We start from the raw sequence: 16,893 nt of genomic DNA, 5'->3' as shown, positions 1-16,893 counted from the left end.
TGGTTAAAAGTGTCTTGACATTGCATAGTTTAAAAATTTATTTATGCCCACTTTTTATCACGTCATTTATGCCTGGACCACAGTAGCAGTTTCCTCGAGCCACTAGGGAAGTGTAGCTGGGAAAAATATCAGCTCACTTGTCAGTGCAGCAAGTGGTTGATTGTTGCCATGGGGATATAGTTCACTCAGTATGGGCAATGACTGTAGGAGAAATATTAATGTGAAACATTTTAGATGTTGACACAGATATGTCTGAGTTTGGGCAACAGCCAAAGCAAGATAAGAAAAAGGGATTCTTTGACCTTCATAAGATGAGTCTGTCTGTAGGGAGACTGGTCTCAATAAAAAAAGACCAACAGATCGATGAGCTGGATCAGGCGGAGAACAAACTGCCTTTTATCTGCAGTAGAAAACAGATGAAACATCAGTGTGTGTGACAGGGGGAGAGAGGAAAAGAGGCTGAAATGGATGAGACATACTGAGGAAACAAAAGAAAAGGCAAACATGGAAACAGAAGGGAGAAGAACCATGGGTGTCAAGTGGAAGTAAAAATGGAAGGGTGGGTGACGGTGGGATTTCCTCTGTTGCAGCTGGGATCAGTTGACATCACTTCCTTTTCTTCCTCATTAAGCCAGATGCTTTCTGCCCTCCCTTTCTTTCTCTCTGATAGTTATTTATTTAGTTAACTTGGCAACAGAGGGATGTAATCCATGTTTCAACCACTGCAAAAGTAGTTTTTTAAGTTGCTGCTTGAAAAGATTTACTTAAATTTACTTACCAATTTAATTGATTGCTTTTGTAATATACATATAATGACCACTTTATTAATTATAGCCCACTCTCATGATGCCTGTGATATCCAGTCATAGGTAATATGTTGTTTGAATAGTATGCCTTATCATTCAGGTCAACGTTGGTGTTGTAGTGGACTGTGTCAGACTGCTGTTTTTCATGAAAGGTGGTTTATATATGCAGCCCTCTGACTCAGTGCCATCGTCTGGTCAAGTCTCATTGCATTCAGTACTTTGGTTTAAACGTAGTGAACTCTTTAAAACTGGAGGATGAGTGTAGCATGGTAGCATGCTATTCTCACATGATCATATTGGTAGGTGTAATACATAGCACTATCATTGTGAGATGGGAGATGTTGGCATCAACACGGCCTTGTAGAGCCAACAGAACAACTCACTGTAGATTATTATTCTTATTGTGTAGGAACATTAATGGTGACTGGATGCTCCTTTCAGATAGAGGTCAAAATCAAAGTAGCTCACAGTATTTGTTTGGCTATAGAAGAAAAGTTCTCCATGATCTTTTGGTTTTTGGTGTCAAAGGTCAATGTGATTTTACTGACTGCAAAAAACTTCCAGGTGAAAGTCGATACTCACACCTTCAAAGTCAATATGCACAGTCTTACGCAACTGGACTGCAAAAATAAGAGTCAATCCAAAGTTTGGATACACTTGTACTAGTTCATTATTTTCATTGCATTCCATATGATAAGTAATCATAGTAATCAAATAACATCACCTGACTTCTTCAGTGACCCAGCTGAGCTTTTGTTGAACCAGGAAATTTGGTAATTTGGTATTTTGGTCCTAGCTTTTTTTTTTGGTTACTAAATATGCTCGACAGGTCAGTTAGAGGAAGACTAAGCTATGAATACACCTTTACAGTGAATTAAAATGATTAGAAATGGCACTGTAAAATTTCTCATTTATAAATATCATATAAATCTCATTGTTGTTCTGTTGCAAATTTAATTTGTTCAGAAAAATTTTTAAGTAATTACTACCTTTATAAGGAATTTGTTGCAAAGGCTTCATGTTCACTCTGTGCTTTTGTGCATGTTATTTTATTTATTTATTTACTTACTTACTTTTTAATGTGTCTCAGATAATGAGAAACGCCCATGCTCTGCGGTGTGTTCCAACCTTTGACCTGCACTCTATATTTCTTTGGAAACTGAAACATTGGTTCTTAGTGAGAACCAGACCTTGTCAGATCTGATCTCTGTGTTATCTGGAGACACCGTTGTCATCTTCACTTTTAAAGACCTGGGGAAAAAAAAAACAAAAAGTCATGCTAAACTTGCTAAGGAGTAATCTTGGTGCTAGACATTGTGTTTGTGTGAAGTAATGCAAATTTTCTGTTGGTTGAAAAGGCCCTTGTGATACTGTTTTGCTGTGGATGATCAGGCAGCATTTAGCCATATTCTGTACGTGAAGTGTTGCATGACAGTTGCAGTATACAACACTTTCTCTCTGTAGAAAAGACAGAATAAAGGACACTTAAAGGCAAACAAGCTACATAAGTAGCAGTCAGTGATCAGTGCGTGAATGGGTGGATGACTGAATGTAGTGTAAAGCGCTTTGGGGTCCTTAGGAACTAAGTAAAGCGCTATACAAATACAGGCCATTTACCATAATTTTAATAATTACAAGTTTATGCAAAACCTCAGTGACTGCAGACATTTCATTTGACTTGATCAGACATTAAAAGAAAAAAAAAAAAAAGAACAGCTGAGGCTTCTTCTCGTAGCTGCAGAACATGTGCATTGTTGTGCTCTAGGGTGAATTATCCCATCATGCGTCTGGTACATGTTGTGGTGCATGTCTGCTGTGGTTTGCTAACACATGTTAAGTCATTGTTCTGCTTTAGAGCATTGTAGGTCATGCAATACTTTTAGGTAAAGCCTTGTTCTGTTTATCGGAACTCATTTCCCATATTTATAGGAATCATGCTGGATGTTTCTGCATTTGCCGTTTGGAAGCTTTGAATTGCTGTTTTGTTTAATATACTCTGTAAACTGTGTGCAGACAGATTTTTATCTCTGTGAAAAATAGGAGGCTATGTGGTAACATCCTCTACTCAGAAGTATGAGGACTTTGTCCTTTGCACTTGCTGAATTTAGAAAAACGGATGTTTAATTTAGTAAACGTGTTGAAATACAGATGGTGAAGTGATACCTGATTATGAACTGAACCAGTCTACAGACAAAGGTCACTCAAAGAAAAAGAAAGAGCAAGATGATGGTGTATTTCGCAGGTAGTCTGATGCACTTTGATCAACTTTTAAGAAAGGTTAACTGGAATCTTCAACACCTCCTATGTGTAATAAATCAGCCCAGTTAGACAGAGAATCTTGTACACATTTAACATGAAAAAACACAGGACAAGGAAGTATAGGTCGAAAGAAAATATAAATAAGATTTTATATGAAAGTTCTGATAAAATCTACACTTAGCTGAGATAAGTGTTTTTCCTAACAGGGAAAACTTGCAGAGAAGAATGTTTCTAACCCAACAGATTATTTTTTATTAATTTTTTTTGGTTACTATGCCGATTATTTCAGACTTGAAATTAGATTAGATTGTATCTACTTTTATATTTTTTTAGCTGCACGTTACACTTATTTTTAACCCTCTGAATTTCCTGGAGGAACCCACCCGAGGGATTAATAAAGTTTCATCTAATCTAATCACTTCGGGGTGTTTTTACCTGCCGTTAAACTCAAATGATTTGAATTGCAGTAATCAAAAAGTAGTATACACTGCAGTATAAAGCTGCATTTCTTTAAATGTAAGGATTGTTTGAAAGGACTAAAGGGGCTTTTTATACCTTGTGCAAGAAACAAGGAAAGCTAGAACAGTTTGACAGTTCTTTTCTGCGTGCAGCTATACAAAAAACTGCCGCCTACTGTAGACCAGTAGGCGGCAATACAGAAGAGTCCTTGACCAATCAGAAGTATTCATCGCTTCAAGCCCCATCCCCAAAGTTTCCATGCTTTGACAAAGTACTGCCTACCAAGTAGGGACTTGGGGGGTAAAATAATTTCCCCAGAGTTTAATTTAGACTCAGGTGTCTGCAGTGGAAATGCAGTTGAAATTCCTTCAAGAGTTTCTACTCTCAGAGGAAAGCTCCTGTGGTTAAAAAGTGACGTGTATCTCTGCAGTCAAGGCCAAGTTTTCTGTTTGTGTCTGCTGGTTTATGAATTTAGATTCATTTTTTAAAAAGCTAATAAAATGCTGAATCTGTATCAGATGTGTTCCCTCTGTTGCTCGCTAGGCAGACTGTTTACCTTCAGGAAACGAAATCCTCCTTTACTACAAGTTGACTTTAAATAGAAACCAAAAATCTTCTCCCCTTTTCTGGGTTTTTTATATGTATATGCAGATCAATTTATAGAGATTGCATAAAAGGTGCAAAAAAGTGGATATGGTATAATATATATAAAGTATATATATCTGACCTTCTTCACACTTGGCCAGCAGCCTCAACCACCCGTCGACTCATGAGCAACTTTTACACCTGTTCTCTGAGCCTTTTCTATGTGTGCTGTGGTAGTGGTGTTGGGGTCTGTTTGACACAGAGGGAGGAGGACAGCTGTCAAAACTCACAGTCCCCTGCTAGTTGTGACAGACAGCTGTGAGGGGGTGGAGTCTGAGGAAAAACTCCCTGAGTCCACTTGTGTCACCAGCACTTGCAACTCCAACATTCTCACGCACGTTCATTTTTGGATTGTCTGCTAATAGCGGAAATATGACGTAAAAAGGGGCAAAATGTTTTTGCATCGAGCCACCAATGCACTGTGGTCAAGACTAAGCTCTGTTGCAGCAGTTGAGGTCAAAGGTCAGTGTGGATTTGGTATCTTAACTGAAAAGATCTAGTGATGTCATGATATGGCAGCCTTCCCCTTTAATGTTGTCTACATGTTGTCTACATGTTGTAGTATGAGCGAGCAGGATGTGGTTTGCCCAGTTGTCAGTTGTCATGTAGGAACTAAACTTGTGACCTTGTTTCTTCTCAAAGCAGAAACCAGAAATAATCCTGCGCCTGTCATGTTGTGGTGTCTGCTGCAGGACTCATAAAGCAGTGTTGATGCCAATATGGAAACTTTAATTTCCCAAATATGATTTAAACTGCTGACTCCTTTGATTACAAAGTTTCGATTGAGACTTCATGAACTCTTTCAAGTGCTCTAATGAGGAATGATTATTTTCTATAGTAGTGATACTCAAATCTGTGCTGTATTATGCAGTTGAGTTCCATCTTTAGTTCAGCCTCTCAGCGCAGGAATGTGCTAATTAGCGAAAACAACTTGTCAGTGTCTGAAAAAACATATGGACTTTTGCTGCTCAATAAGCTTATTTATCTGATATTTTCATGTTTTTGGATTGTTTGTGTTAGGCTCAGACTATTTTAGATAGAAGTGACAGAACCATTGTGTAAGAATTTACAATTAAGGAAGTCTCACAATCTTTATGTCAGGATAGCACCTACCTTTGTCCATTGTGACACACTATTCAGTGGTATCACTCGACCCAAAGTGGTGATGTCCCATTGGCGTTGTAATTGGGCTGATTGAAACATTATGAAACCATAATGTTTGTCGGTGCTGTGAACTGACTACCCTCCTTTCATTAAGAACTGACTGTGTCAACCTGCTCTCTCACCGATGTTTGTTAAAGGAGCTCATGGTTATTCTACAGAAAAATTGTATACCCCCACTCCCTCAAGTCTAACAACACTATGATGTAAAGAGACTCCCCACCCCTAACAGCAGCTGACGGGAGCTGAATTTTATAGGGCTATGTTTCTGCTAGCTTCAGGATTCCTCGAGCCATCCTTTGCTGGTGTTGGTTAATTAATCTACTTTTATTTTTAGTCTTGATTTTGGCTGTGAATAATTATGAAAAACAAGATAATCTGCTTCTGCTTTTGGGTTGTGCTGAATACAGGGCATGCTTTATTTTAAATATGCCCTTTTCTGTGGCATGTTTAGTTCAGTTTACATTTATTTATAGATTTGTATTTCTCCACTTGAATTATATCTCATGTATGAGGCATCTACTTGTACCCACTCAGCGACACAGAATCCAGGCTCTTGAAGCATGAGCACATACATACGTATACAAAATCTAGCTTCCTCTTGCTCACATGAGTGTAGGGGATGCAAGTCTTCCCGGGGGATTAAGAATAACTTCCGGTTTTTGAGCAGAAATAGAAATGTAAAAAAAAAAATCATAACAACACTGAGCAAATGATCTCATGCAGTTTTTCTTGGCTGCTGGCTAAAGTCAGCCCATTGGTAGATGTCTGTGCCTGAGTACAGGCTTCCTCTTTTAGTTTGGCCTGGAATATTATCTGTGCATGTCCTTACATGTCCAAAAAGCTGTAGCCCCAGAACCTTGTTGCATAACAGTTGTTGTATTCTGTGCTGACTTTAGATTTGGCTGTTTGTAATTCAGTGAGATAGAATAGTGGGTGTAAAGTAAAAATGGCTTGTGGTGAGCTGCTATGGGTAAAGAGCACAGAGACTTACTGAGAAAAACTAACATGGCATCATATAAGCCGAGGTCTGAGAGCGACTACTTTAAATTCAAAGTAGTCAGTGTGATACACGCGATTCTGACTTATTATAGTTCATATCATTGTGGCTGATATGAACTTGAGTAACTGTCTGCTTGATGTCTGTAATTTCTATCGATCAAGCAACAGAAGTAAAAAATTACTTCTTGCTTTAAAGCTTAAAATAAGGTGCAGACATTCTTTGTAAGCATCAGTGTCCATTTGGCCTTAGGGTGACTAATGCGACTCTTTCATGAAAGCAGTTTTGCAGTACATCAATAACCGTTTACGTTGTCTTTCTCCGAGTCAGATTTTAACTTCAGTTCCGCCCTGGTACCTTTATGAAACCCACAAACACTGGTTGTTTGCAGTCGAGCACAGACCGCTTTGGTGAGGACAGTCAGTCATTGATCCACCAGGCTTTTCACACCTTCTCAGATTCCCACAAGTCTTTTCACTGATGTCTTACAGACCTGCTTGTGTTTTAGAACAAAGAATGAAGACTTATTGTTTTGGAAACAAGGTGGTGGTGGTGGTGGTGGTGGGGGGTTCAGTTTAACAGCCTCTGTTGAGAAACTTATCAGTGAATGTATTTTAAATCTGATTTCACAAGAATGCTTCGTTTCTCCTCTGTTTGATTTTAACCCTGCGATGTGTTAAATGTCTTTCAGGATCCTCAGAGTCTTCAACATTTTCCAGTTTGCCCAGTAGGACCAGCAGTGCCACCAGCTGCCCCTCTTCAGCTCACAGAGACTCTGGCAGTGACATAGAGAGCTTCCTGAACACAGAACCCGGATATGACAGCATCTTCAGAAAGGTCTGACCCCCATCAATTTCAAATCAATGTTAAAGTGCTCAAAAACAATTCTTTTAAACTGGTTTAATTATCTGTGCAAAGTGAGAAAAGCAAATGAGGACAAATCTGTGAAAAAATATAGAAAATATATATTTAAAAATGTAAACAAAAACACTATATATGCTGTAGAATGAACTTCTTACACATCCAAACTGCAAACACATCAATCATTAAACGTATAAATGAGGAAAAATGTAGCAGCAAATTCCCTGTTTACTAACTCCTTGGCTGGCTGTGGTCCAAACATCCAGTTCAGTCGCGCTGAACACCAAGAATATATTTTGCCTCTGCAACTATTCCTATAGGGATTATATACTATATATGAAGTATCTATTTTCTCAGTCTGTGTCTGTTTTTTATTTATTAGTACCCTGAGGCAGAGATGCCAAACATCTACTAAGCATCTTTTTAAGCCGGCAGCTCTCCTCCGCTGCTGGGAAAGTGCAAGCTGTGGTCCCTGCTGTCACTCTGCTGCTGTTGAAAGTCTGTTTGAAGCCAGGCACCCTTTGGTTAAAGTTGAAACACTTGTATCTCTCAGTTTCTGCTGTGTTGAGCACTTGAAACATGCTCATTGTAATGTGAACCGTATGTCATGTTTGGTGCAAACAAAGCCAGAGAAGAGAATATCAGCTGCCTGGGAGTATACAGTGTGGTGCTGAGGGTTGGGACACTGTAGATAGGCCGTGATGGGCAAAATGAATCCGCACAAAGACTACAGGAGCTAAATTCTGAAAGAGAGGATTAACGTCTTTGCTGCTCTCTGAAGGGAAACGCTTCTTTTGTGAAATGTAATACTGTAAATGTAGAATAAAGAGGACATAGACGGTTTCAACAGTCCTGACTTATCTGAGTTTAACATGTATGTTGTGCCATCAGATGACATTTAAAATCCTGAAATAAAACAAAGTTTAAAAGTCAGCTGGGTCCTTCTCCTATAGCGCTGAAGCTGACGTTCACATGCACTCTCTGCCCTTGATGTATGCTCATGCGTTGTCCGACTCCCAGAGGAAGTTGTGTTTGCAGCATAAAGCAGATCTTTCATTCGCAGCTCTCCGACAGAAGCAGCTCTATGCTCGGCCCTCATACTGCAGCTGGCAGCACAATAGGCCCAGTTAAAGCTCACACCTACAAATTAACTCTAAATGGACTATCCCAAACCTCTGTGTGTGTGTGTGTGTGTGTGTGTGTGTGTGTGTGTGTGTGTGTGTGTGTGTGTGTGTGTGTGTGTGTGTGTGTGTGTGTGTGTGGGCAGTAGTTTTTTCCCACCATTCCCAAAGAGTGGTTTTACCAAAACTATTTGTTTTCTGCGTGCTTCTTATATTATAGAGCTGTCAGGTGAAGACTTGTCAAGAAATCAGCAAACTATACACAAGCATATGGCTAATTAACTTGCAAGAATACATATTAGTTTACACATATGCGGTATATGTACACTTTATATTTGCCAACTGCTAACTGCCAACTGTCTGTGGATTTGGATCACTAAAATGGTCCTGTGACAATGACAAATGGACTTTAAAAAGACTATATATCACTAAGAAGTGTTTTCCTGGGAAAGGTTTGTTTTAACAAGGTTGCTATCATTTATTGGTGTTTGTTATAATGCCAGTGCTGCTATAAAGTGGCGCTGGCTCATTATCCCTAAGCCATGCCATTTGGTCCTCATTATATTCCATTCCTGTGGGTTAAATGGCTCTTCAGCCTACTCTTAATTCATCTCATGCCTCAGTGAAGAAATGCTGATTGATATACAATGTGATAGCCTGAGTAATTAACAATGATTTCAAGGACATCTGTTTTGCTGTGTTATGTTTTATTCATATTTATTATGCTGTGTTGGAGTGCCCTTTTTTTCCTGTTCTGTTACATTCTGCCCATAAACTGCAGGTGTAATAAAATGGCAAAATCACATTATGGATCTTAAATAGTCTCCTGTTATTGGGGTTGTGTGGTCCTCCATATAGAAAACACTACGCTACTTCCAGATGAACAGAATTAACCTTTTGGGTCCTTCATATAGTCCTATTGTTCCCTTGTAGGATTGCCAGTACCTGATACCATCACCGTCACCAAGGCCAGGGTTAATGTAAGGTGATGCTATCCACTCTGTGTAATGTGTACCATGTGACCCAAACAAAAATAGAACCAGCCAGTGAGAGGGCAGGAGAGCTTTGTTCACTTACAATAAATGATTTAGCCTTATGCACTTAGGGACCATAAATGGATAGATATCAGCTGAGCAGCTGTTGAGACATAGCGTCTGCAGGCTTTTTTGTGGGATTTTTTTTGCCGTTGATTATCACTAATTCCTCAAGTTGTCATCCTCAACCTTGCCTCACAATAGCTTAGTAAGCACACACATGTTCTCACGCTCCACTTCCTGTGGTTCTCAGAGCAGAGCCAGACTCTTCACACTTTCAGTTACTGTTCACGGTTCACAAGCGCATTACTTGATTAAACCTGGAAATTAATACTTTACGTGGAAACAGTTGCATTTACATGTGTCCTCGCTCCCTAAAATAATAAATCAACATTTTATTAGTGTGGCATTGACTTCATATAGTGCTGATTTAGCATACTGGCTCATGATAAACCATAACTTTTTGATGGTACAGTAATGCTTTAAAGTAGTGTAAAGTTATACCTTTTCTCTTTTTGGGATGTCTTTCAGAATGATGAACCTGTGACTGGAGGAGACAGTGCCAGCGAGGTTTCGGTCTCCTGCTCTTCCACAGACGACACCGCCAGCGTTGGCCCGACCAGCTCCAGCCCGGAGGGCAGCCAGGGCCTGGGCTGTAGCTGGAGTCCAGAAGAGGGCATCCAGACCGTGGCACCTACCACTGAAGGACTGGACAGTGAAGGTGGAGAAGGAGGAGGGGCAGGAGAGGCTGAAGAAGAGGCCAAAGATAGAGTAACTGAGGTGCCGCGGCGTTCCTGTCTCTTTCGTAACAGCAACCGTTCCCTGTCACCTCTTCGCCGCCACAGCTGGGGTCCTGGAAAGAACAACGGAGGAGACGGAGAGATGAACCAGAGGAGGTGAGAATGATGAATACTGGGTTCTTCAGGATGAATAATGTCTAATTGCATTGTTGATGAAGTGGATGTAGAAATAGAAATGTTTCTCCTCTGTCCTAGATACTGGCTGCTGGTGTTAATCTGGTGTTAGTCAGTAGATGTCAGCAGACTTGATGTGTGCCTCTTTCAGCATTATTAGAGCTTGTTGATGTCAGTCCTTCTGTGCCATGTTGAGTGTTTCCTCTTCATGCTGTGAGCAGCTGTGTTGCCATTTGTCTTGCGTTGGCAGGGAGCTTCCAAAATTGTACACACAGATGCTTATAAACAAATGCACAGATACGCACTTCAACATGAACACATGTTCTCACGCTTTCACATTCAGAGCCACACTGTACAGTTGTCACGAGTTGACAACAAGATTATTTCACAAACATCGGTTCAATAGAAAGGCTAACAGTGACTTTTACAACGGGACTCTTAGCGCTGTTTTGTCATCACTGCTCAAACGATTGGCTCTTAGTGATGGTCTGTAGAGGAATTTACATGCAAGTTTAAATATTCTTTTTAATATCCCCTGTCTTATTAAGTTTTTCCTTTTGACAGTAGTGTATATTTCATATGTGCATCTGTGTGTTAAAGCCTGACGATACTGGAGACCATTACTCATTCACAGGGAGTATAAAAGAAATCCATTAATCATATATTGGCCATTGTTTTTAGTATATGGCAAATGGCCAGGTACTTGTATAGCACTCTTCTACTCTGAGTACTCAAAACATTTTTTACTACAATCCTTATTCACACAAGTACTTTTTTCTTATACCTTACATCTTACGTTTGTGCACATGCTCACGCTCCGATGGATGCACTGGGGCAACTCCGGTTCATTATGCCCAAGGATATTTCAAGATGCAGATTAGAGTAGCTGGGGATTGAACCACCAGCCTTTCAATTATTAAGTAACCTGTGCTGCCTCATGAGCCACAGAGCTTAGATGTATATATGCAGGCATGGTTTTACAGCAACTTTTGATATCATTATTTACTTTTTAGATAAAATTATTTATTTCAAAAGTTAGGCAGCAACTTAATGTAAAAATGCCTCTTGCCTGCATCACCATCTGCTCAACTGTGATACAACTCTGCAATGTATGGGTGGCAGTTTTCCCGCTTTAAGTGGAACTATAGAGCATTTCTATCCCACAAACTGAGACATGTCACACATTGTGATAGGCTCTAGCTTCCAAACACTGGAGGACAGTGTTTGGAAGTCTGGCCTATACCGGATGGCCATGAAGAAAGCATGCAGGGTTAATATGCTGTCTTGTTTTGCTACCCAGATTTCCTGATCATAATAAAGTCAAAAGCTAGGCTCATTTCTCCAGCTTTGCCAAGTAACTCATATCATATCATATCATTTCATTATAGATCAACCTAAATAAGGACCAGTCACATAGAAGCCTACTGACTCACTAAGTAAAATCACAAAGAGGGTACTGCGATCTCCTCTAGTCAACATGTAATAGTGGATTAACAGGTGTTATTAAAGGAGGGAAACCCTCCAAAAAACAGACAGAGCAGTGGAGCAGCCAAGGGAATAGAATGATATAAAAACTCTATCACTAAAATATAATTTATTATACAAAAACAGTTAAAAATTTAAAAGCAATTAAAACAACCCTGTCCAGGGAGAACACACAGTAAAAATCTAAATAAAACATAAACACACTAAAAGTCCAGTGAAGTCAGCCACGGCGTTAAAATCCAGCAAAATCGGAGCGGGCAAGGAAAACCCGGCGGCGTCCCCGGCCGTCCTGTCAGTCTCTCCGATCCGGAGTGCCCGGATGGGTAGAGCTCCTAACTCTGCCCGCCGCTTTTCTGTGGCACGTCAGCACTATGGTCTCACCGTCGGAGGTAGGGCGCTGTCCCACTCCTAACTAATCCCCCACCACAGCGTCCTCTGGCCTCAAGCGATTCCAGCAGCAGCACAGCTCTCACTGCCTTTCTACGCACTGGCCGTCGTATGCCCTCGCCACGTACTGCACACCAACCCACACCAACGCCGCCCTCTGCTTGCGGCTGCCGCCGCCTCCTGCCAGCATCTACTCCGCCATCTCTGCTGCCCTGCTTCTCCTGACCGGCTAGGCCCTCTTATTGGGCCTCTGTGACCTCCCAGGTGTGCCAAGTTTGTAATCAGGGAGGGGTATAGTCTCTCCAAGACAATTCAACAATAAATACAATAAAAGCATGCAATAAAACAAGAATAAAACACTATACAATATTAAAATATTAACAATAATAAAACACAGCAACGCATGCGAGATAAAAATCTAGTTAACTTGTCCATTTCCACCCCGTGACAAACACAAACCCAAAATGGAGAATGTTTGCCTTGAAAGTAAAAGTCGTGGCTTACCATTTCACAAGGTGCAAGTTGATTCGTCTATGCAAACTACAGGAAACCGTGGCAATCTGCTAGCAAACAAAACAATTGCAAGGAGGTTTTTCTTTAGTGCAGCACCATATACGTCGTTGCAACTTGCAACAGTAACCGCTCCAGCAAACACTCGCCAGCCTGTCAGGGAATACACATTTTTCCCTATAAACAAAGGTTACCAGGGGGTTTGCCTGTCTGTGTGAGTGGGGTCTAGGACACATCTTTTTTTAAAAAGACAAAATAAATGTAATAAGATTTTAAATTATGAGAAAAACAAGTTTTCGGAATGTCTCGTATAGTGTTTGGTGACATTTTAAAGTAACAGTCTAGCATTTGGTAATTATGCTTATTTGGTTGCCAAAGATTATTAGGAATCCACAATAAAAGTGACATGAGTGTTGCATAAGCCCTACTGAAGCATTTGATCTGTTCAGTCCACACAAACTCCATCCTCAGACAGAGATGCCAAACAGATGTCTGTCAGCACAGAGGAGCTGAAAGGAGCAGCTGGTCTAAACAGAAGTTTACTGGATAAAGGCAGCTTTCATGTGGTCGCAGCAGGAAGGAATCATCGATACTTTTAGATACAGTGTGTTATTATGGTGCGTTATGTTCATCAAGTTCAGTAAATTTGTTTGGTTTAAACAGCTGTCTGTGGAGACATCATGCACCACAAAGTGTGCCTGAAAAAACTGACTTGAAGTGTGAAACAAACAAACAAAAACACGGGGCACCACAGATGCATTCCTCAGAGTCTCTGCCGATGATACAGAGTCCTTCTTCTGATAGATTTGAAAGAATGAAAATCTGTCTAATTTCTGAGGTGGACAAGTAACCGACTGCAGAAAACTCTTTGTAATGTGAAGTGGCCTTCAAAATAGTGTTACCATTAAAAACCAGGAGGCTGTTATCATAGTTTAGCACAGACTGGAAATAAAGCCTGGTCCTAGGGTACCAGTGCGCCCACACTACTCTTAACTCCTCCAGTACCAGCAACTCTAAAGTTCACTAATTAGAGGATAGGTTATCTTGCTAAACGGTATCACAGGGGATGAATGCACAAGGATAATTCTTGTCGGAATCCAGTAACATCCTTTAAAGTTGACTTCAGAGGTTATCCACTGACCAGCAGAGACTCTGTCCTTCATGTGGTTATGATACAAATAGGGTTTCTGCTCACAATACTCAACTGGAACTCTAACTTTGAATCCCAAACATTTTGACACATTTCTGTCTATTGAGTGTTTCAATTCATGCTGTGTTATTATCAGTTGATTAGAAGATGTACAGTTCCACGAAAAAGAACATTTTCACAGGATTCTGTGCAGTCCTGTGAAAAATAAAGTACACCTTTATTGCTTTCATACAAATTAAGAGGGAATGTAGCAGCTATGTGCTGATATTCAAATACACTGGCTTCACTAGTCATCAGCAAGTGTGAAAACCTCTATAAAAGCTCAAGTTTTAAGAATCCGGTAAAGTCACACCAAAGTCAGACCCTGCAATGCCACAAACAGTTGAATGACATCAGACTCTGCAGGCCTCAGTTGGCCTTTTAAATGTTAAATTTCATGGAAGTACAGACAAAAAAATACTTCTTTGCCAGGACAAAGCTTAAAAAGAATATGAAGCACAACTTGGCTTTGTAAAATTGCATCTGAATAAACCACAAGACGTCTGAAACATTGTCCTTTAGACAGATGAGGTCAAAGTGGAAATGTCTGATAATAATTCACAGCTCTATATTTGGGGAAAGCCAAACGCAGCATATCAACACAAACACCTCATACCTGCTGTCAATCACTGTGGTGCAGGGGTGATGATTCAGTGCTTTCCTGTTTTTACTTTTTTTTTTCTTTGGCAGCCGCAGGACTTGGGCACCTTCATTTGCAATCACTAATGTCCACAAACCTCAATGAACTGAAACAATGTTATAGAGAAAAGTTGGCCAGACTTCCTCCACTAAAAAATGTGAGAGACTGATGTGTGATGACTCATACATGAAATGATTACTTCAACTTAGAGCTGCTAAAGGTGCTTCTACAAGCTGCTGAATGATGAGATGCAAGCTTTTGCCTGTGGAAACTTTAGTTTGTACCAGCAATCTCACTGTGAGGTGGGAATACTAAAAAGGATAAACATCATTTTGAAACTATGAGCAAAGATATCACCACAATTATTTCATGCTTATCATCTTTCATCATTTACTCTGAGTACAGCAGTCTTATCACTCTTGTCTTCTCTTAGATCATTACCTATACAGTAGTAGCCATAAAAATCCAATGGTCCCATCGGCAATAAGAACAATTCGTTGATTAATTATTTTCTTGCTGTCATGGCTTCCGTTCAAATCCCACTTCATTTCCACCTTCATCCACCACTCTGTCTCTGTCTCCGTCTCCATCACCTCCAGTTCCACTCGTAGCTCTGGTGAGAGGAAGCCGGCCTTTCACAGGAGAAGGTATTAATACATCACATTCATCAGTTCATGTTTTGTTAAGCTTGCCCTGCTTTTTAGTGGCATGCTATGGCAAATTTATGCAGTTGTGCCCTTTGTGGACCTCCCGGCTTTTAATGTATGCTTGCTGAACTGCTGTTGCATTCTCTCCATCCCTGCAGGCAACTGCTCTGAAAAATGCTGCTCTCTTTTTACTCCTGTTGGAGTTTGTATGAAATACTGTGGCAAATGGGTGGTGGTGGCACCGCTGTTTTGTATTGCATTGGTAATAACAAGCAGCCACACAGAAAGAGAGGAGTTTAGCTCCTCTCTTTCTGTAGGCTGAACCGCATTGGCTAGAGTTTTAGAACAGACGATTGTTTTTTATTTTATTTATTTATTTTGTGGGTTTAATAACTTCCTGTAGAGAATTATTCAAAACTCTAAAGCATCAGAAGACAGTGGGCTGCAGCAGTAAAAACAGAATGGAAGTTGTTCTCACTGCAAAATAGCTTTGTTGACTGTATGAAATGTTGCTCTTTGACCCAGAAGGAGGAGGGAGGAAGCAGTGGAAAAAAAAGAGTCAGCATCTTTCACTTGATCTTGATTATATGCAGAATAGATCTATTTCAGCTCTGCTGGGTGAGCCGAATGCTTACACTCCTACTCAGAAAGTCTGTTGGATATGAAAATGTTTGACAACAGTGTCTGAAAACGGTAAAAGGCTTCTTTAGTAAGACACATCTGAAGTGTGTCGTAGTTATTGTAGTTAATTAAACTGAAAACTAAGCAAGGAGTGGAAAAACTTCTTCAGTTAAATAAAATAAAAATAAAACTAGGCTGTAAATAGTAATATATATGAAGCGATATTTTGCACTAATGACTAAAGCTTAATTCAAATTAGGTATTTATATTTTAATAACTGGTGTAAACATGTCAACTCTTTCTCCTGGTTATTATCCTTTTAATAAGGTCATCAAAATGAGTTAAAGTAAGACTCAAACTAAAATGTGACATTTTTAATAAAAACTTACTAAAAAAAATATCTAACTGAAAATAAGTTTGTTCAGGAATGGTGTAGAGAGCTTCTTGGTGGTAAAAGACAGGTTCATGGTGTAGATTAGCGTTGTCAAACTCATTTTAGTCCATACAGTCCAATTTGATCTCAAATGGCAGGGACCGGTAAAGGCCATTTCATATTAACCTATAGAAAAATATAAATGTTTTCCTCTTCCTTTTAATATAAAGAGGTACAAACATATTCTGAAAATGTTAACAACTATTTACCAAGATGAAAGTGTCCTATTCAAAAAGAAGGTGCAATTTGTCTGCTCTCATTAAAAACAAACACATCTGGCTGTATTTATGAGTAACAAGGCTTTAAGACTGACAATGATTCACTCTCATTAGGTGATCCATTCTTACACTGAAAAGTACAAATATTAAGCCCTTCATCTCTGAGGTATTCACAGCTATCCAGTGGACTGGACTGGACTCTTTGTTGGGCTAGTTTGACTGAGTTTGACCAAAGTGCTCCACAAGAGAAAAAAACAGAAAAATAAATACAGAAAATAAAACATGAAATGAAGTTAATACAATATATTTAACATAAACAAAAACCAATAAAAAAAAACCCCACCGCTAGCACTAGTGTCTTCCACACTTGTGCTAGTTTTAATTAGATGCATAATCACAGAATCACAATCATGGGCAGACATCAGGGTTAAACATTACTTATATTTCTGACTTCAATATATATTAATGACTCCTTGGTCCACAGACTGTAGTATTTCTGACCT

General features: G+C 39.7%; 1 protein-coding gene across 5 annotated transcripts in view; it reads left to right on the top strand.

Annotated features, from left to right (window-relative positions):
* Nucleotides 1-16,893, top strand: part of akap13a (A-kinase anchoring protein 13a) — a 120,770-nt gene that overhangs the window by 61,976 nt on the left and 41,901 nt on the right. For 4 of the 5 annotated variants that reach the window (XM_084928375.1, XM_084928359.1, XM_084928343.1 and 1 more), the window contains exons 11-13: nucleotides 7,022-7,167; nucleotides 9,878-10,242; nucleotides 15,071-15,118. In XM_084928375.1, coding sequence (XP_084784501.1) covers nucleotides 7,022-7,167; nucleotides 9,878-10,242; nucleotides 15,071-15,118 — 559 coding nt within the window. The remainder of the gene's footprint in view (nucleotides 1-7,021; nucleotides 7,168-9,877; nucleotides 10,243-15,070; nucleotides 15,119-16,893) is intronic. The other variant, XM_084928366.1, reaches the window with a different exon arrangement.

Source organism: Perissodus microlepis, chromosome 1 (genome assembly GCF_051167445.1).
Source record: "Perissodus microlepis isolate ML-2025 ecotype Zambia chromosome 1, ASM5116744v1, whole genome shotgun sequence".
NCBI lineage: Eukaryota > Metazoa > Chordata > Actinopteri > Cichliformes > Cichlidae > Perissodus > Perissodus microlepis.
Note: the sequence above shows the minus strand (reverse complement) of the source record. Positions and strands in the feature narration are given on the sequence as shown.